Source organism: Myotis brandtii, unplaced genomic scaffold (assembly GCF_000412655.1).
Source record: "Myotis brandtii unplaced genomic scaffold, ASM41265v1 scaffold2081, whole genome shotgun sequence".
In the NCBI taxonomy this organism is placed as follows: domain Eukaryota; kingdom Metazoa; phylum Chordata; class Mammalia; order Chiroptera; family Vespertilionidae; genus Myotis; species Myotis brandtii.
The window spans coordinates 135,599-156,416 of NW_005357770.1; the positions used below are offsets into that span (position 1 = coordinate 135,599).

General features: G+C 36.7%; 1 protein-coding gene across 5 annotated transcripts in view; it reads left to right on the top strand.

Moving 5' to 3' along the window:
• LOC102249021 (protein furry homolog) overlaps positions 1 to 20,592 on the top strand; it is a 133,459-nt gene extending 112,867 nt beyond the window's left edge. For 3 of the 5 annotated variants that reach the window (XM_005865632.2, XM_005865634.2, XM_005865633.2), the window contains 4 exons: positions 8,940 to 8,957; positions 10,738 to 10,848; positions 13,803 to 14,005; positions 19,000 to 20,592. In XM_005865632.2, the coding sequence (XP_005865694.1) occupies positions 8,940 to 8,957; positions 10,738 to 10,848; positions 13,803 to 14,005; positions 19,000 to 19,258 (591 nt within the window). In that variant the 3' untranslated portion in view covers positions 19,259 to 20,592. The remainder of the gene's footprint in view (positions 1 to 8,939; positions 8,958 to 10,737; positions 10,849 to 13,802; positions 14,006 to 18,999) is intronic. The other 2 variants (XM_014539182.1, XM_005865635.2) reach the window with 1 other exon arrangement.
• The last annotated feature ends 226 nt before the right edge of the window (positions 20,593 to 20,818 follow it).

Consider the following 20,818-nt stretch of genomic DNA (forward strand, 5'->3'; position numbering starts at 1 on the left):
TACCCCTGCTTTTTGGGGATGTTATTTGCTTGGAGTATCATTTCCCAACCTTTAACTGAATCTGCCTTTGTCTTTGTAGCTTAGATGTATCTCTTGTAGGCAGCATATGGTTGGTTTTGGGGGGTGGGTTTTTTTGGTTTTTTTATCCACTCTGTTACTCTGTGCCTCTTTATTGGTGAATTCAGACCCTTTACATTTAGGGTAATTATTGATGTATGAGAATTTTCTGTAGTCACTTTATCTTTTGTTTCCTGGTAGCTCTGTGCCTCCATTGGCTCTTTTCCATTATGTTTCTGTCTTTTGTTTTTGTTTGGTGGTATTCCATATTTCTTTTCTCTGTTTCCTCTTTTTTTAAGCTATATGTCTTGGTTTGGGGATTTTTGTGTGTGTTTACCATTAGGTTTATAAAAAATAAAGTTGCTTATATACTGTAGCTTTTTCCCTTTTGAGTGCATCTGATCTTCATCTTCCTTTGCCAGTTCAGACCTTTCCTCCTCCCCCTTTCATTTTTTTTTGTTGTTGTTGCAAATTATCCCTATTTATGCTATAAGTTTTTTGGTGATCTTACTTATAGTGTTGTTCTTACCTTATGTTCTTTGTTTCAGGTAGAATAACTACCTTGAGTATTTCCTGCAATGGAGGTTTTCTGGTGATTCAGCTTCTGTATGTCTGGAAACATCTTTATTTCTCCTTCATATTTATTTATTTATTTTTTTATTTAATTAAATCTTTATTGTTCAGGTTATATTTGTTCCTCTTTTTTCCCCCCCCATAACTCCCCTCCTCCCAGTTCCCGCCCCACCCTCCGCCCTCACTCCCCACCCACTGTCCTCATCCATAGGTGCACGATTTTTGTCCAGTTTCTTCCCGCATCTCCCATTCCCCTTTCCCCCCCAAGAATAGTCAGTCCATTCCCTTTCTATGTCCCTGATTCATTATAATCACCAGTTCATTCTGTACATCAGATTATTTATTCACTTGATTCTTAGATTCACTTGTTGATAGATGCATGTTTGTTGTTCACAATTTGTATCTTTACCTTTTTCTTCTTCCTCCTCTTAAAGGATACCTTTCAGCATTTCATATAATACTGGTTTGGTGGTGATGAACTCCTTTAGCTTTTCCTTATCTGTGAAGCTCTTTATCTGACCTTCAATTCTGAATGATAGCTTTGCTGGATAAAGTAATCTTGGTTGTAGGTTCTTGGTATTCAGCACTTTGAATATTTCTTGCCATTCCCTTCTGGCCTGCAAAGTTTCTGTTGAGAAATCAGCTGACAGTCGTATGGGTATTCCCTTGTAGGTAATTGAGTCTCTTTCTCTTGCTGCTTTTAAGATTCTCTGATTTAATTCTCTTCTGTCTTATAGAGTATCTATTGAGAAGTCAGATGAAATTCTGATGGGTTTTCATTTATAGATTACTTCTTTCTTTTACCTGGTTGCTTTGAGAATTTTTTTGTTATTAATTTTTGACAGCTTCAATACCAAGTGCCTTGGTTAGGGTCTCTTAGATTGATGTAACTAGGTGTTCAGTTTATTTCTTGGATTCAAGGATCTAGTTCTTTCCTTATATTTTAGAAGTTCTCATCCACTATTTGTTTTAATAGATTCTCCATTCCATGCTCCCTCTCTTCCTCCTCCTCAATGCCTATAATTCTAATATTGCTTTTTCTAATGGAGTCAAACAATTCTCATAGAGCTCTTTCCTTTTTCTTCTTCCCTCTGTGTCATTTCTTGATTCCTATCTTCAATATCACTAGTTCTTTCCTCTAACTGGTTGGTTCTATTTTCTATGCTCAGTAGTTCGCTCTTAATCTCCTTAATTGCATGCCTCATTTTCAGGATTTCTGATTGGTTCTTTTTTAGTTACAATTTCCTTGGTAAAGCACTCATTTTTTTTTCATTGATTTATTTTCTGAGTGCACTGAATTGCCTGTCAGTATTTTCTCGCATCTTGTTGAGTATTTTCAGAACTGCAATCTAAAAATCTCTGTCATTTATATCCCATATTTCCATGTGTTCCAGCCTGCTTTCTGGGGATTTTTCATTTTCTTTCTGGTCATCCTCATTACTGTTATTTGCTATCCTCCTTTGTTTTACATTTATCTCTGAAGAGGTCTTTCTACCATAATCCAGTAGATGGTGCTGAAATGCAAGATTTTTACCTCCAAGGCCTCCCAGTCTTGAACTTTCTTAGCTTAAGACAGTGCAGCCCTGCTGCTTATGGGTGTGGTTTGTTTTGCCTTCACCATAATGTTGACCTCTGATCTCTGTGGACTCCCACCCCAAGCACCTCTTCTGGGTATCAGTCACAGGGGGAAACAGAAATTATACTGCAACAGCTCTTGGTATACAGATTATATGCTCCTGGACCTGACTCCAAGGGCAACAGGAGGCAAGTTTCAGGAGTCCAAGCAACAGGGTTCTGTGGTTCCGTTTCTTTGTCTGAAACACCACCACACAGCCTGACAGTGGGGCACTGTACAGCAGAGCCCTGTGCTCTGTCATGCATCTGCTGACTCAGATACTGTTCACTTCCTTACCACTTGCGCACCCTGCTGAGCTGCCTACCCTGCTGAGCCACCCCACCACCACCACCAGCAGCTCTCTGTTCCTTCCAGCTGATGAAAGTGCCTGCTTCCGCTGGCTTTCTTCCCTCTCCTGCCTGAGTTGCAAGCTCCTGGCTGCAGAGCTGCATCTGTAGGCCTTCTGCACTTTCCTCCCTTCTTGTTTCTCCATTTATTCCAAGATGCCCACCTTTAGGTGTTTCAGCACAGGTCTCTCAGGCGTGCACCTGTGTTGAGCAGGAATTTCTTTGTTGTATTGTAGATGGTTAACTTCTGTTGAAATGTCAGGGAAAGAGGAAATGATGCACCCTTATGCCACCATGCCCCTGATCTACCTTTTCCACTCTATGTCTTTTGATTGGAGTATTTAGTCCAGTTATATTTAAAGTAATTATCGCTAGGTACATACTTATTGACATTTTGTTCATTGTTTCCGCTAATATTTTCTTCTCTTGATCTCTTTCATTTTGATTTGCTAGTTTTCTTTCATGTTCTGTTGGGGTTTCTTTCCATTGAATTTTTTGTGTTCATTTTTTGTGTAGGTTTTTCATTTGTGGCTACCATGAGGTTCATATATATCCATCTATACCTATAGCATCCTGTTTTCAGCTGATAATTGTTTAAATCTAAATACATTCTAAAAGCACTTTATTTTTTAAAATATATTTTTATTGATTTCAGAGAGGAAGGGAGAGGAAGAGAGAGATAGAAACATCAATGATGAGACAGAATCATTGATCGGCTGCCTCCTGCATGCCCCCTATTGGGGTCTGAGCCTGCAACCCAGGCATGTGCCCTTGACTGGAATCAAACCGGGACCCTTCAGTCCGAAGGCCGACGCTCTATCCACTGAACCAAACCAGCCAGGGCAAGCACTTTATTTTTACTCCCTCATTCATGATTTGTTTTTGATGCCATGTTTTATATTTTTTTATTTGTCTCCCATTTATTGTAGTTAATTGTGCTAACTTTGTCTTTTAACCTTCTTTTAAGCTTTTTAAGTGGTTGATTCACTGTGCTTATTATATTTGCCTTTACCAGTGAGTTTTTTTCTTTCCATACTATATTTTATTATTTCTAGTTATGGCCTTTTCTATTCTGCATGAAGAAGACCCTGTCATGTTTCTTTTAAAATTAATTTAGGAGTAGTGAACTCCTTTAGTGTGTGCTTGTCTTGGAAACTCTTTTATCTTTCCTTGAATTCTGAGTGATAACCTTGCTGGATAAATTATTCTAAATTGTAAGTCCTTTCTTTCAGCACTCTAAAGTTGTCCTGCCACTCCCTATGGCCTTTAAAGTTGCTGCTGAGAACTCAGCTGATAGCCTTATGGGATCCCTTTGTATGTAACTAATTTTTCCTCTTGCTTCCTTCAGTATTGTCTCTTTATCCTTAACCTTTGCCATTTTAATTACAATATATCTTGGTGTGAGCCACTTTGGGTTTATCTTGTCTGGAACTCTCTGAAGTTATTGGACATCTGTTTCCTTCCCCAGATTAGTAAAGTTTTCAGTCATTATTTCTTCAAATATACTTTCCACTTTTTTCTCTCTCTTCACCTTCTGTAATCCCTGTAATGCAAATGTTAGAGCATTTGATATTGTCCTAGATGTCACTTACACTATCTTCATTTTTAAAATTGTTTTTTAATTTTTCTGTTCTTATTGGGTGATATTTACTACTCTGTCAACAGGTCACTATTCCATTCTTTCTTTCAGCACTTTAAAGTTGTCCTGCCACTCCCTTATGGCCTTTAAAGTTACTGTTGTTTAATCTGCTGTTGAGTCCTTCTAACATATTTTTTCATTTCAGTTATTGTATTCTTCATCTCTGCTTGTTTCTTTATTTTATTAGCTCTTTTTTTAAGTTCTCTCTATGAGTTCCTCTATTTTACTCTGAAATTTCTTAAGCATTCTTATGACCATTTCTTTGAATTTTTTTAATGAGGCAAATTACTTATTCCCCTTTTATTAGATTTTTTTTCTCTGTGGTTTTGTGTTCCTTCATTTGGGGCATATTCTTCTGTCTCCCTACTTTATTTGACTTTCTGTGTTTGTTTCTATGAGTTAAATGAAATAATTGTCTCTCCAAATCTTGGAAAAGTGGCCTCTGTAAGACTATGTTAGATAGTTTTGTAGGCTGATCTGTCCAGAAGTAGTGGGTTCTTGGAGGGACAGCCTGGTGTATGCACATATGCAGTGGCTCCCTGTTGTTCTGGCTGTCCTTGGCCAGAATGGAGTTGGGGTGTGGAGACCTGGTGTGCGTACACTTCCTTGACCTTCTGATCTGGGTGGGGCTGCCAGGTGTATACTCACAGAAGAACCCCCCCTAGTTTACTTCTTTGGATGGTGCATCCCCATGTGCGCATGCAGCAGTGGCCCACTATCTCTGACTGGACTGCCTTGCATGCAGGCACCTCAGTGCTTTGCTAGTTCTACACTCTCTCTGTGCAGCAGCACCATACTATACCTGCTGGGTCAATCTCCAGGTATAGGGGCCCCATTTGTGCATGCTATGGCGGTGCTCCCCTCTTTATGCTTAAAGTAGCTCCAGGAGTGGTGGAGGGGACACGCAACAGCAGCCTGGCAGTTTAGCCAAAGAACCTAGAGAGCTCCTGCCCTCTATCCACATGTAGGAGAGACATGAACAATGGTGCTCACCAGTTCCTCCTGTCCTGGAGAGACCCTCAGCTGCTGGAGAGCTCTCACAGAACCACAACTTTCTCTCTCTCTTCTCTCTCTCTCTCTCTCTCTCTCTCTCTATTGTTTATTATGCAGAAGCTGTTCAGTTGGCCTTCACTTATCTCTCAGGAGGAATTACTCTAAATATAGGTGTATATTTGAGGTGTTCTTGGAAGGGGACAAACTCAGCATCCTCCTATATCACCATCTTGGACCTTCCTCGAGGACATATTTTTAAGGGAAGACTTTTTAAAAAATACAGGCATGGTTAGTAAATGATTTAGGCTTGTTGATGACCACAGTAATAACTCTTCTAGAATAAGGCACTACACACACTCAACAGAACATAAAACAAAGCATGTGTCTTATGAGAGGAGTCACACTCATTGGAGACACAGCTTTACCAGTAATTTTTCAGCCTGAGCATATCAAGAAGAGAGACAAATCTCTTCACAACTAAAAAAACGCACTTCTATTTAAGGATGTGGGTTTCTGTTAGCCTGTCCATCTCCTATGGAGTTTATTCTGGAGTGACTACTACTAGGTAATTTAAGTTAACAGAAATGTTGCTCAGGGCAAAGAACTCAGTTCTGGATTCTCCAGGCAGCACCCTCAGCCCCACAAGTAAACATAGCTCACCTCCCAGTTTTGCAGAGCTGGCCCTGAGAGCAGGAGATCTTTCCACTTCACTCACTATACATTTTAGTTGACACAATCAAGATTCAACAGATATTTCTGAGTACTACTTAAACATGTGACTCTTTGTATTTAAGTACAATATTTGACATTTAGCCCTACTACATTTCATCTTATATTTAAACCACCATTCCAATTATAAGGGTCTTCTTGAACACTAATACTCTATCATGTATTTCCTATTCCTACATAATCAATCCATTGAATAAGAAGCCTAAAGCTTCTGTTCCTATATAGACTGAACAAGTTAACTTGAACAAAACAAGACATTTATCCAGTTAAAATGTAATCAATTAAACATCATCTTTGGGAATAGTCAATCACTCTTTATTCTGTAAGAAATCCTATTTCCAATGCTGACTAAGGAAATGTATGCTAAAATCAATGTTTCCTTAAAAATAGTAAATATTCAGGTTGTGTAATCTTTATCATAAGCTTAAAGGTATTTATTTTTCAAAGCTTTGAAAGATAATCATGGTCAAGGTCCAAAAAAGTACCAATCAAACATAATACAATGGTCATCAATGTGCCAGACCCATGTAATTTAGCAGCAGGTAAGTACATATTATTCATATATACTTGAGAGATTAGATGCATCCATGTATTACAATTGGCTAGGTTATCTCAATTTTATTGTTTAGTTTTAACGAGTGACTTTTAGAGACAAAAGATGGTGAAAGTAATAGCTGGTATAGTACACTGTGGCTCATTTTCTATCTTGTCAAAAACTTCTCAGATTTTTACCTATGCCATAAACATAGAATTCATTTCAGAGCAGAATCCAGAGAAACAAGACTGTCTATGCTACTGTTAATGCATAATAATTAGATTATTTGGGGCTTTTAAACTACCCTATCTATGATCAATTCTTAACATCTTGACTTCTTGATCTTTCTCATTTTGAAAAACATAACCTCTAAATCCAATTTACAAATCAAGCCATATCAGCAGTGAAGGAACAGTGCTTGAAGAAAAATTTGTAGGCATTACCACAGTATTTTCAAAAGAACCTTGAGTCACTTAGACACATTCATAATAAAAATTTCTAAAGGGGTTGTTTTTAAAACCTAGATATAAGAAAACATTAGCATGGGAGTGGGAGACTTTTTCCATAAAATGGCCTAGAAAGGCATTTTTTGCTTTTTGGAGCTGTAAATAAAAACTGGGTCCCAGCCTCTGGCCTAAGAAAGGATTCTGAGATAATAAATATCAGGAAGCTTGGACTAGCTTACCTAAAAAGGAGAGTTTAAGAAGGACTCTGAGAACTGGTATGCGTCGTGTTGGCCATCTCCCAAGAAACACTGTTTAGTGTCCTGAAAATTGAGTGGAAGGAATACATTGATGATGAAATTCCTTAGCACAAAGCTGGAGTCAAGAGGCTCATTTGCCTTTACTTAACAGAGATTTTGCTTTACCTGATGTGATGATCTTGCATTACAACCTTGTTTTGGAAAACAGTAAAGACAGCATTTTCTTCACAAAGACCATGTAATTTACTTAGTCCTTCATTCCACACTTCTCAATAGTTTATTCTATGGTAGAAGCTGTTACATACTGAAATGCATACTAAACATTTTGTTCATATTTGACATTTTCTAAAAGTCTTCACAGTAGAAATTCTGTATATATAGACTTGAGAATCTGGCCCTGTACTCCTTTCTGGAATGACATTGTATGTCAGTAGATAAGGTTTGGTTATAAAAACTTTTAGGCAGAAATTTTTCTCCCAAAATAGTAAATACCTCAAGTTGTATAATCTATTTCACAATATTAAAGGTATTTATCTTTCAAAGTTTGAAAGATAGTCATGGGCAGGGCCCAAAAAACTACTCAATAAACATAATACAATAGTCTTCAATGTGCCAAACACATGTAACAGGCGAAACAATAAGAGAGGCTTTGAAGACGGGTTGTGGTGGAGATTGGTAGTGGTAATGCTTTATGTTTGAAGATAGTAATAAATAATTTGATGATTTTATTTTTTGTGCACTATACCTTATGTTAAGCACAATACATTAAACTGATAACCCAGAGAATGTTTTTGGAAAGAGCATTAAGATAAGTGGTTTTTTGGTCAAGAATTGGAAACGGATAGGTCCTCAAATATTTTGAAAATCTAGAACCAGATATACTGACCTATAATTAAGAATGGCCAAATTGATTTTTCTAATATAGTGTCAGGTTACAGTTATCTCTTCCCACATTCCCAAACTTTCCTTAAACCAATTATATGGTTATGATATGGTGACACCAAAAAGTAGTAGCCATAGTTGAACATGGCCCAGTTATATTACTCTAGACTAACCATGAGTTCTATATTACTTTTAGAAATTGTCTACTAGCAAAAATTATAAAAAATAAAATGCAAGAAAATTACATGTCATATCTCAAACTTGTTTGGAAAGTATACAGACAATGTTTAGTCCTTTGAAATGACTATATCTAGCAATATTATAAAATATTCTCAATGTGGAAGGCAATATGATTAAAGAAAATGCCACTTAGATTGTTAATTATATTTTATGTTAATTGGATAGTCATAGTTTAATAGGTATGAAGCCAAACATATGAAAGACTCTGCCTTAACATTTAGCAATGGTATAATTTATTTGGGGCTGTAGTTCATTCACATTACTCAGCTGACCTCAGAATTCTACTATGTTCACATAGTATTTACATTTAAATACTAAAATCGTAAAGCAATAAAAGTCTTGACTTCTGATCTCCAAGACAAAATCTAAACCAACTAACCAGAGAATCTGAAAGATTACAAATTACTTTTTCAACAACATGCTTCCCACTAGAGCTTGTTTTTAACTGGGCCGCTCTGCATGTCGAATGGGTACCACATTTGCAACCATTTATCAAGTCTGGGCAAGCAATGCTAATACTGCTGATGGTTCTGCTGGTGGAAGAGGGCCGTGCTTTCCGTTGCATGCAGACACTGACCCTGTACTCTGTTTCCTTTCCTGTTTCCTGTGCCATGCTTGCTGTGTAGCAAATGGAATCTCTGGCAGTAAGTTAACTTTCTTTCATACTCTCTGCCCATTTGAGGCATGGACCCATAGCAAACCTTACTTTTACTGTTACTATTATAGCTCTTAGCATGTTTCCCCTTTTTCCTTCCATTTTATATTATTTGGTAGATTGAGATATGCCAGTTTGTTAGTAGCGTAATGGGCTGCTTTCGGCCCAAAAGTAGAAACCTATGTTGCTATGAACTCTCATACTATCAGTGGAATATCTTGAGTTAATAACTACCATTATCTGACACTTGGAAAGTCAGAGTTTTCATAGCTGGGTTTCACCCTAAATTGTGAAGGTAACATTGTTTAAACAATACTTTTTTATCTTTCTGTGAATCTCTGGTAGTTACTTTTTTGTACCAGATTTTAAAAGATTTCCCATAAAGAAAAGTTCAAAATACAACATTTTACTGAAACAACCAAAGATCTAGTTTGGAGTAACTAGTGAGTGTAGCTACTTCTTTAACCTTAGGGTGGTTTCCAGCAATGAGAGATCAGGTAAATCTAAAGTAGAATTTTATCCCCCTAAGGGCCAAAGAAAGGGTGAGAGGAGAAAGAAAGCTTCATTCACCATGGTTTCAAATGAGCTTTAGTAACTTTTTAAAATTAGGATCAAAAGTATGTTAATAATACTGTGAATAGAATATTCTTCTTCAAACCCAAATTTAAATTATTGTCATTTCTCTGCTTAAACTGATTCGGGGAACAATTTTAAATCACCACAGTAGCTCTCAATTCTGAGCTGAGGTCTCTCTACTCCATTAGCAAAAGAAAGGCCCTATTTATCCTCAAGGAACCACATTTGAAAACTGAACAGTGAAGTGTAGTTTAAGCCACATACTTAACCACTTTCACTAGTGACTGCTAAGCCATGAAATTCTACCTAATGAAGGCTATTCTTTTCCTCACAGAATCCCATCCACTATCTAGGAGTTAACCCATTCTTAGAATAAAATAGGCAGCATTTAGAGGCTGTTATAAGCAGATACAGCTCAAAGAGCAGTATAATCGTTGGTGTTAGAATTACTCATGATTTATTTTTCCCTCATAGGATACATAACTCACATAATGAACACATTTTAAATTCCAGCGGTATTTACAGGGCCATTTTGTATTATTACTTTTTAATGTTCTTTCCACAGAAAGTTTTGAATGTTTTTGTAATGTCTCCTTTTTGTAAGCACATTTTAGCTGTTTTTTATCTCTTTAATTAAACAACTATTTACTGAGCACTGAGTAGAAGCATCGTCAGTAAAGCTGACACAGTACCTTAGAGGGTCATATGACTGTTTTATTTACACAGACTTCAGGATGAGTGTCTGCACCCAAAATGCAGCCAGAATTGTTTCATGGAGTAATTTCCCAAGTGTCTGCGGAATTTAGAATGACTTAATATTTTACCTTTCAACTATACTTTTTAAAAAACAGAAATTCTTTGTTTTTTTAAAAAAATATTCCGCCTATAAAAATTAAGACAGCCGCAACTATAATTTGTAGACATGTAACTGGCAAACATGGTGATTCACTCAGTCCCTTTATAGCTACTACTCCTCTCTAATTACTCATCCTCCAGGAGCTATTCTATGTTATATTGTGAATGTCTCACTGATATTTACTGACTGGACTTGTTCTGTTTTATTGGGAATAATAGCAGCTAGTTATGGATCCTTGATATTTTTAAAAAGTTTGTCTCCTCCAAGATTTCACTTGTTATACAAAAACTGTCCTTAATAACTAACTAATTTCTCCCCATGCTAATTCTCTCTCTAGCAATTGGAACTGTGTCAGAGGTTATATAAGCTACACTTCCAGCTGCTGCTGCTTTTTCAGTCCTACTGTAAGCTCATCGGCCAGGTGCACGAAGTCAGTTCCATGCCAGAGGTGAGCCCTCGCACCTCCCAACCCTGAGTGCTGCCATGAAAATCTTTCCTTTCCTTTTGTTCTCCCTGCCCCACACCCTCTGTTCCCCCATCTAAACTATCTAAGTGATGTTATTCCTACATAATCATTTTGCTGTAGAATAAGTATTAAATGTGTCTTATATTTCTATTCTCATTTGGCAGTGCCAGGACTAGTGTGAGGCAAGTGACAGGCCTAGGCACAAAACTGAAGGACTCTGAGTATGAGACCTCCCTCAGTGCCATGCTAAGAGGCCTTACTTGGCCTGCCCTAGTCCTGGCTTTGGATCCTTGTGTTATGGTTTTCCTTCTTTGTATTTAGCTTTTTGTACTTGTTCTTCATTGAGATAAGAAAGAAACATCTATATGATGCTTGATTCTCTTCCACTTCCCTGCTTAGCATCAGAATGCTTTAATATTTTTAAATGTGAAAAGTAAAATAATTGAAATATACTACTTCCAAGTGAGCGAAATTTTCCTAGAAGTGAATACTACTCCCATGTAGTAAGTGAAATAATGGGGATGTACAGAGGATATTATGGAAACGTGAAGGACAAACACCTAAGTCATCAAGCTGAAATAGCATAGCTTTTTGGAGGAAATCACACCTTGGTGATTCTTCATGGATGAGTTGGAGTTAGAGAGAAAAAGTGGTGGCTAAGGAGGTATGTTCTAGTAAACATAAACATGGTGTTAAGAAAGAGAAAGGAACTACATGTGGTTTACTATTGCTAGATTATAACATGCAAACTAAAAAGGATTGATGGAGCAAGGTAGAAGAAATAGGTAAGGGGATTTCATGGAAGATCCTGTGCCTGAAAGTGTTTTGGTTAGAGCTTATGGCACAGATATGAGGTGGATTTGATGACAACTAGACTGGAGATAGGGAGACCACTTATGAAGCTGATAAAATAGCTCGGATGCGAGATTAGAGCTTCAACTAGGCTAGAAGTGCTAGGTATAGAGAGAAGGGAGAAATTGTAAGAGATATTTAGGACAGAACGTCAAGAAATTGGGGGTGGGGGTGGGGGTGAAGAAGAAGAAAGAGTGTGATGCTCAGGTTCCATCTCAGATTAACTAAGTGACTGGTGGTACCACCTGTGGGACAGGGATATAAAAGGAGGACTGAGGCAATTGTACGTCCAACGGGTCAAACCTTCTGCCTGCTAGTCAATAACCAAGTCTGCCCACTAGACCAGCCCAGGTTAACGACATCTTGCAGGCAGTTTAATATGAAAATATAGAAGAGATCGGAGGTCAGAAGAGAGATCTGAACTGAAAGTATAGATGTGGTAGTCATCAGTGAAAAGCCAAGAGTTCAGGAAACCATCCCACTAAGAGTATATTGGTGAGAGTGGAGCACCATATTTATCACTCATTTGGAAAAAAGGAAAAGGAAGGTATAGTTTTTGAATATACTTTCAAATGCTAATTTCAAGGGAGGCATGAATCAGACAGTTTTGTTTATGAAGAGCTCTTCACAAACCAGTGTTCCTCCTCTATTGAATTACAAATTATTAGATAAAAGAGAAGACAGTTTATATGTTATTTGCCATGTTGTAAAGATAGGTTTACTCTTCTTATTCTTCCAGCAAGTATTAACAGGATCCTTAGAATCCATCTTGGCTCAAAAAAGAGAAGACAAAAGAGAAGACATACAATGCAACTCACATGTCTTTTTCCATATTAAAAAGGCAATTAAAGTTCTACTTTAGAAAAGTAAATTATGTGTTACATAGAAAAGTAAATTATGTGTGTGTGTATATTAGATAACTGTTTTTAAATTTTGTAAATTTAAAGTGAATTTATCCTTAATTATTTTAAATCTAGGTAAGTTTTAAATACTGTACAAGCACATACAATAATTAAAACTTGCCTAGATTTAAAAGAATTAAAAATAAATTCACTTTAAAACTTAAAAATGTATGTACGTAAAGTACTCTAACATCTTATTTAAAATCATTACCTGAGAACATTTTAAACCTAACTCTGGAGTAGGTATTTGTTTTTAACAGGCATCTGTGTGGAAACAAATAGTCCTTGAGAACTTTGGTTCTATTGCTTGTAAAATGAGGGAGCTGGGAATGAAGATGTTGGGTAAATCAACTCTACAAAGAAAACAAGAATCATCAACTTGCATTACAAAGGAAAAAAAACCTTTAAATTCATGTCAATTTTTTAAAATGCTCTTGAGATCAGATTCCAAAACAGCTGTCTTCCACAATACATTTTAGGAGTACTAAGAAGTTTTGTAGGTTCTCTCAAATGCTTTACTTTTTAACACTCTGGATCTTTTGGTTTCAGTAATTTTGAGGGAAAATCTTTTACCTCTGTAACATTAGAACTATTGCATTGAGATTTTTCCTTCTCTTACTTAAAAGTATGCCTTTAATCTCTTTCCATAGCATAGCAATAGTAAGAAAACTTCATTTTTTATAGTCCATGTTGATAATATTTATTGAGCATTTTTATGCAAAACTTACTATCTTATATACATTATCTCATTTCATCTTTAAAATTAACCTGTGATATCTTCAGTCCCACAGATGAGAAAAATAAGATGCATAAAAGTCTATTTACTTGACTGTGGTCCCACCATACATTGTAGAATTGGCATTTGAACCCAGCTTTACCCAATTCCCAAGCCTGTTCTGGTGTGCATTTTACTTCTGAATATGCCCTTCTACTTAATTAGACAACACTTTAAAGGAAGTCTTAATCTTTTCTATAAGAAGAACTTCCCAGATGTGGACACATAAAGTTATTTCATCCATACAACCACCTATACATACCTTGTAGTAAAGTTTCATTTGTCCTATTTTAGTTTTCCACGATACTAAGCTTGTGCTTAACTACACCACATATAATCAATTGTTTTCTTTGGGGGATATAAAATCCATCCTTGAACTAACTACAGTAAAAATAATGTTTTAACAGCTGCTAAATATGTCCAGGGAACTGAGTGACTTAAAGAAAAATCTGAAGGAGGCCACTGCAGCCATTGCAGCTGACCCTCTTTATATAGAGGGTGTGTGGTCTGAACCAACCTTCACGTCTACCGAAGCAGCCATCCAGTCCATGCTGGACTGCCTGAAGAACAATGAACTTGGCAAGGCTTTACATCAAATCAGGGAATGCAGGTAATTCTATTTCCTTTAGAGATGGTTAAATGAAATGCATGCCTAATAATTACTTTGTCATGGTTGGTAACTAGATCATTACAGAAGGAATATCTGGATATTTTATATACCTTCTTCAGACCTCTGCTGTTACCATGGCAGAAACATCAGATTTCAGAACTTATATGTTAAAAGTATTGATGTTGCTTCTGGTCATTTGTCATCCCTAAAATGTTGATACACTTCAAAGTAGACCCCAAGAGGTTCAAGATGGCAGTGGCATAGGATGATGCTGAAATCACCCACTCCCACAAGCACACTAAAATATACACCTATAGAAAGAGCAATTATTCCTGATTGACAGCTGAAGACTGATTGAACAGCTTTTGAACACAAATGAGAGAAAGACAAAATAGAGAAGACTAGGGGAGCTCTTTGGTATCTGTAGGAAATCTCCAAGATCAGAGGTGCTGATAAGCAACATTGTCTATCCTCCTCCACCTCCATAGGGCAGATGGAAGCTCTGTCAGGGTGCTTTGATCTGCTGGGAGATTACAGCAATGTGTGCCCATCCCACTGCCCAGAATTCTATTTCAGCTCTGAACAACGGGAGCAAGCAGGAGCCACAGGGCTTCACGACACATTCCTGGCCTCCCTGCCTGGATCCAATCTAGCCTAACAGGCTAAAACCCCAATAAATATCTGCCCAGTTCCAATCAGCCTGCCAAAACTACCAGGCACACAGCCAACACAGAGGTTTCTTCTGCACAAGGCCACTTTCTGTACAAGAAATGAGAGAGAGGTCATATAGAGCAGGCTAGGGAACCACAGGAGCTCTCCAGGAACTGTAGGAATTTCTTCAGGGTTGGAGGTACCTGTGAGCACTACTATACACGCCTGGAGATGCTTCAGCTTGGTAGCCCAATGCACCAGCTCAACTCCAACTGGCCTTCCAAATTAACCCAGCACACAAACAGCCTACACATAGGTAACTTCTACATAAAGCCACTTTTTCAAGAATGGGAGAGATAGATATTTTATCAAATTTATACAAATAACATAGAAAGTCAAACAAAATAAAAAAATAAACACAGAAGAATACCTCTCAAATGAAGGAACAAGAAAAAACCCTAAGGAGTTGGAGATAAGTCATTCACTTCATAAAGAATTCAAAGCTATAGTTCTAAGGATGCTCACCAAACTTCAGAGTGGAATACAGGAACTTAAAACTACAACACAGAGAAAGTATAATAAAGGCCCAAAGAGAGCTGAAAATACAATAACTGAAATGATAAATACACTAGAAGGAATCAACAGCAGATTAACATACAGAAGAATGTATCAGTGACCCAGAACACAGACTAGTGGAAATTAATCAATCAGAACAGCAAAAAATAAAACAGAATTTTTTTAAATGTGGATAATTTAAAGAGCCTGTGAGACAGAATTAATACCTACCCTTATTAAACTATTTCAAAAAAATGAAGAAGGAGCACTTCCAAGCTCATTCTACAAAACTAGCATTACCCTGATACTAAAACCAGATAAATATCTTACCAAAAAAAAGAAAATTACAGGCCATCTCCTTGATGAACATACATTCAAAATTTCTCAACAGAATTAGCAAACTGGATTCAGCAATATAGTAAAAAGGTTATATACCATGACCAACTGAGATTTACCCCAGGGATGCAAGGATGGTTCATAAATCAATCAATGTGATACATCACATTAAAAATAAAGGATAAAAATCATATGATCATCTCAGAAAAGTCACTTGACAAAAGTCAACAACCTTTTATAATAGGAACTTTCAACATTGTGTGTATAGAGAGAACATACCTCAAGATAATAAAGGCTTTATATGACACACACACAGCTAATATCATACTCAATGGTGAAAAGCTGAAAGCCTTTCTTCTAAGATCAGGAACAAGACAAGGACACCCACTATTACCACTTCTATTCAACACAATATTAGAAGTCCTAGTCACAACAGTCTGACAAGAAAAAGAAATTAAAAGGATAAAAATTGGAAAGGAAGAAGTACAACTCACAATTTGTAGATTACATGCTACTAAAGACTCCACCCAAAAATGATCAGAACTAATAAATAAATTCAGTAATTTGCAGGATACAAAATCAACTTAGAGAAATCTGTTGCATTTCCACACACCAATAATGAATAATCAGAAGGGGAAATTAAGAAAACAATCTCATTTACAATTGCATCAAAAATTATAACATTTTTAGAAATAAATTTAATCAAAGAGGTGAAAGACCTGAATCCTGAAAAATTATAAAATATTAAAGAAATCAAAGAGGGTACCAATAAATGAAGGAATGGATTGGAATGATTAATATTATTAAAATATCCTTACTACCAAAAGCAATATCCAGATTCAATGCAAAAATAGCAATAGCATTTTTCTCAGAACTAGAACAACTAATCCTAAAATTTATATAGAACTATAAAAAACACAAATATCCAAAGAAACCTTGAGAAAGAAAAAAAATATGAGGTACTTTCAAACTATACTACAAAACTACAATAATCAAAATAGTATGGTACTGGAATAAAAACAAATATAGAAATCAATGTAATAGAAAACCCAGAAATAAACCCATGCCTATATGGTCAATTAATCTATTACAAAGGAGGCAATAATATACAATGGGATAAGAACAGTATCTTCAATAAGTGATGCTGCGAAAATTGGACAGATACATGCAAAAAAAAAAAATTAGACCACCTTCTTACACCATATGCAAAAATAAATTCAAATGAATTAAAGACTTAAATATAAGACCTGAAACCACAAAACTCCTAGAAGAAAACATAGGCAGTAGACTCTCTGACATCAGTCTTAGTAATATCTTTCTAGATATGTTTCCTTGGTATAGAGCAGCGGTTCTCAACCTGTGGGTCGCGACCGCTTTGGGGGTCGAAAGACCCTTTCACAGGGGTCGCCTAAGACCGTCAGAAAACACATATATAATTACATATTGTTTTTGTGATTAATCACTATGCTTTAATTATGTTCAATTTGTAACAATGAAAATACATCCTGCACATCAGATATTTACATTACTATTCATAACAGTAGCAAAATTACAGTTATGAAGTAGCAACAAAAATAATTTTATGGTTGGGGGTCACCACAACATGAGCAACTGTATTAAAGGGTCGCGGCATTAGGAAGGTTGAGAACCACTGGTATAGAGCAACCAAAGGAGGGGAGGGGGAATGGGACTACATCAAACTAAAAATTGTGCAAGCAAAGAAAATCATCAACAAAGCACAACCTACTTAATGGAGATATTCACAAATGATACATCCAATAAGGGGTTAATATCCAAAATATATAAAGAACACGTAAACTTGAGACCAAAAAAACAAACAATCCAATCTAAAAATGGGCAGAGGACCTGAATAGATATTTTTCCAAAGAGTACATACAGATGGCCAAGAGACATATGAAAAGATGTTCAACATCACTAAGCACCAGAGAAATGCAAAATAAAACCACAATGCCATACTACCTCACATCTGTCAGAATGGCTGTCATCAAAGTCAACAAACAAGTGCTGGCAAGGATATACACTATTGGTGGGACTGCAATTGGTGAAACCACTATTGAAAACAATTTGGATGTTCCTCAAATAATTAAAATAGAACTATCATATGACCCAGTAATTCCAATTCTAGTTATCTAACTTAAGAAATCCAAAACACTAATTCAAAAAGATATATGCACTCCTATGTTCTTTGCAGCATTATTTATGACTAGAGGCTTAGTGCATGAAATTTGTGCATGATTAGGGTCCCTAGGCCCAGCCAGCAATCAGAGCCAATCAGATTCCCCGCCTCTCCTTCTCCCCTCCCCCTTCCCTCACCACCCACACCTGCCACCGCGCCATTCCCCCTGCCTCCCTGCCTCCCTGCCTCCCTGCCTCCTCCTTCCCAGCGTCCCACAGAGCCCCACCACTGCTGCTGGTCACCTGCCGTGTTCCTCACCACCCCCTGGTGGTCAGCACACATCATAGCGAGTGATCGAACTCCCAGTCTCCTGGTCAAACTCCCTAGGGTACACTTTTCATATTAACCTTTTATATATATAGATAGCCAAGATATGGAAGCAATCCAAGCGCCCATCAATAGATGAGTGGATAAAAAATTGATGGTACATAGATACAATGGAATATTACTTGACCATAACAAATAATGAAATCTTGCCATTTTTGACAACATGGATGGATCTAAAGGGTATTATGCTAAGTGAAAGAAGTCAGAGAGTAAGACAAATACCATATGTGGAATATAAAAAAAAATGAATAAACAAAACAGACCCATAGATATAAATAACAAACTGATGGTTGCCAAGGAGGAGGGGTATGGGAAATGGTTGAAATAAAGTATATTAAAAAAAATTAAGTATATACCCCAACATAATTTTGAAATCTAATATTTGAGTGTATCCTTTTGGGTGTTTTACCCCTATATTTTGATAGTATATTCACATATTCATTGGAATCATGACATACCAAATAAATGTTTTTAAATTATCAGATTCCAAGCTTATACTTTAGATATTTTTATCAAAGCCAATGATATTTGCCGAAAACGGTTTGGCTCAGTGGATAGAGCATCGGCCTGCGGACTGAAAGGTTCCAGGTTCGATTCTGGTCAAGGGCATGTACCTGGGTTGCGGGCACATCCCCAGTAGGAGATGTGCAGGAGGCAGCTGATCGATGTTTCTAACTCTCTATCTCTCTCCCTTCCTCTCTGTAAAAAATCAATAAAATATATTTTTTTAAAAAGCCAATAATATTTAATATTATAAATTTATGGTGATGGTTTCAGAACTTTAGATTTGTGAATTGTATAATGTGTGAATTTTATCTCAATAAAGCTTTTTTTATAAATAAAATATTCTTATACTAACAGACTCATAATTTCTCCTCTTTATGACTAATAGTGCCTATAATCTGTGCTCTTCTTTTTTTGAATGCAGAAGTCTGTGGCCCAATGACATCTTTGGAAGCAGTTCTGATGATGAGGTCCAGACACTACTGAATATATATTTCCGTCATCAAACTCTAGGACAAACAGGTACTTATGCTTTGGTGGGGTCTAACCAGAGCCTGACCGAAATCTGCACCAAGCTGATGGAGCTGAACATGGAGATTCGAGATATGATTCGCAGGGCCCAGAGTTATCGAGTCCTCACTGCTTTTCTTCCAGACTCCAGTGTTTCCGGCACTAGTCTCTGACAGGAGCCCCCTGTCACCCATGGGTCCCAAGATGGGTGTGCTGCCATGCTTGGGTAACATCACTCAGTATCTTTTCAGCCTTCAGAAGACTTGGTCAGACTGTTCTCCCTCTTGTTACCTGTTGGACTTTTTCTAAAGGGGATGACAGAACTTCCAACATGTAGCAATACTAAGAACCAAGGTAACATAAAACATTTGAGGACAGACTCCATCTGCCAAGCTATGTAGCACAAATGTGTTATTTTACTGAGCAAATGCAACTCACTACTGAAGAAGTGACTTCTATTGCATACCAAAGTCGACTACCTTGAAGAATACCCTTCCTTTCTAGAAACTACTTTAGATTGGCAAAAGTGCAATGTTCCTTCACACACAAAAAAATATTATAAAACTTGTACATATTCTTTCCCTTTATTTTTCCTTTCTTTTCTTTCCTTTTTTTTGTGAACTGAGGATGGGACAGGCAGAATGAAGCTGGCCATTGAAAACTAAAAGATGGTCAAAAGCTGACAGCCTGTATATGTGAAAAGGGAATTGTAAATGGACAATTTAATGTACACTGTAATTTGAATACAATTACTATACCTAAAAGAGCTGCTATGAAGTACCTTTCTTATGTTGCTAGGCTACTGTTTCTTAAAACCATGGATCTCTTTGCAGGGGTCTGTGATTAGGACCTTATTACCAAAAATTGTCCAGATAAACCTTTTTTTATGGATCTTGGCTGCTTTTTACTAAAAGGTTGCTTTTATGAGCATATTTATACTACAGATGGATGAGTGTTAATTTTAACCAACTTTGCCATTTTGTAGAAGAGAGTTAAAAACATTCACATGATAAATCCCAAGTCTTTTTCACCTGTCATGCATGCATATTTTAATATCTATTTGGATAGCCAGAAGTAGAATTATAAAGGTAAAATATGAGTTATCACTTTGTTCCTTAAGAAATGTCATACTTTATTTGTAATATTTATCTAAAGGGCCATTCTTAAGTTTTCTTCCTTAAACTTAATGCTGTCAAGTGTTAGATATGTGCATGTAAACCTGTTGCACATCAGAAACATATTCAAAGTTTATCTATGTAACTTATTTGCTCTATAAATACATTTAAAGTTTTTGTGATGTAATTTTGGTTGGTATTCTGTTCAGAACTACTTTTAGACTAAAAAAATAGAAAATACAAAACATATATTGACCATGAACTTTATTTCTGATTAATGAAGATTTTTTCCTTTAACACACTTTACAGTTTTAGATGTGGGTTGCCACAGTGGTAGCCCCAAGGGGCACCATTTATGTGTTTCATAAATGGCAGCCATTGGGGTTGTTCAGCAAACACAGTGGCCTTGGGAAGCAGGGGGTATTTATGACCTCTTTGGAAATGGACACAAAACAGAGCCTGACTTTCAGCCAGCTCTCTCTGTAATCAATAAAAGAGAGAAATCAGAAGAGAGTTCCAATTATCTACAGACTATCATGCATTAGGTTGTCACCTTTAAAATTTTTAAACAGACTCTATAATGAACAGGAAAAATAGTAGGAATTTTAATTCTGTCAC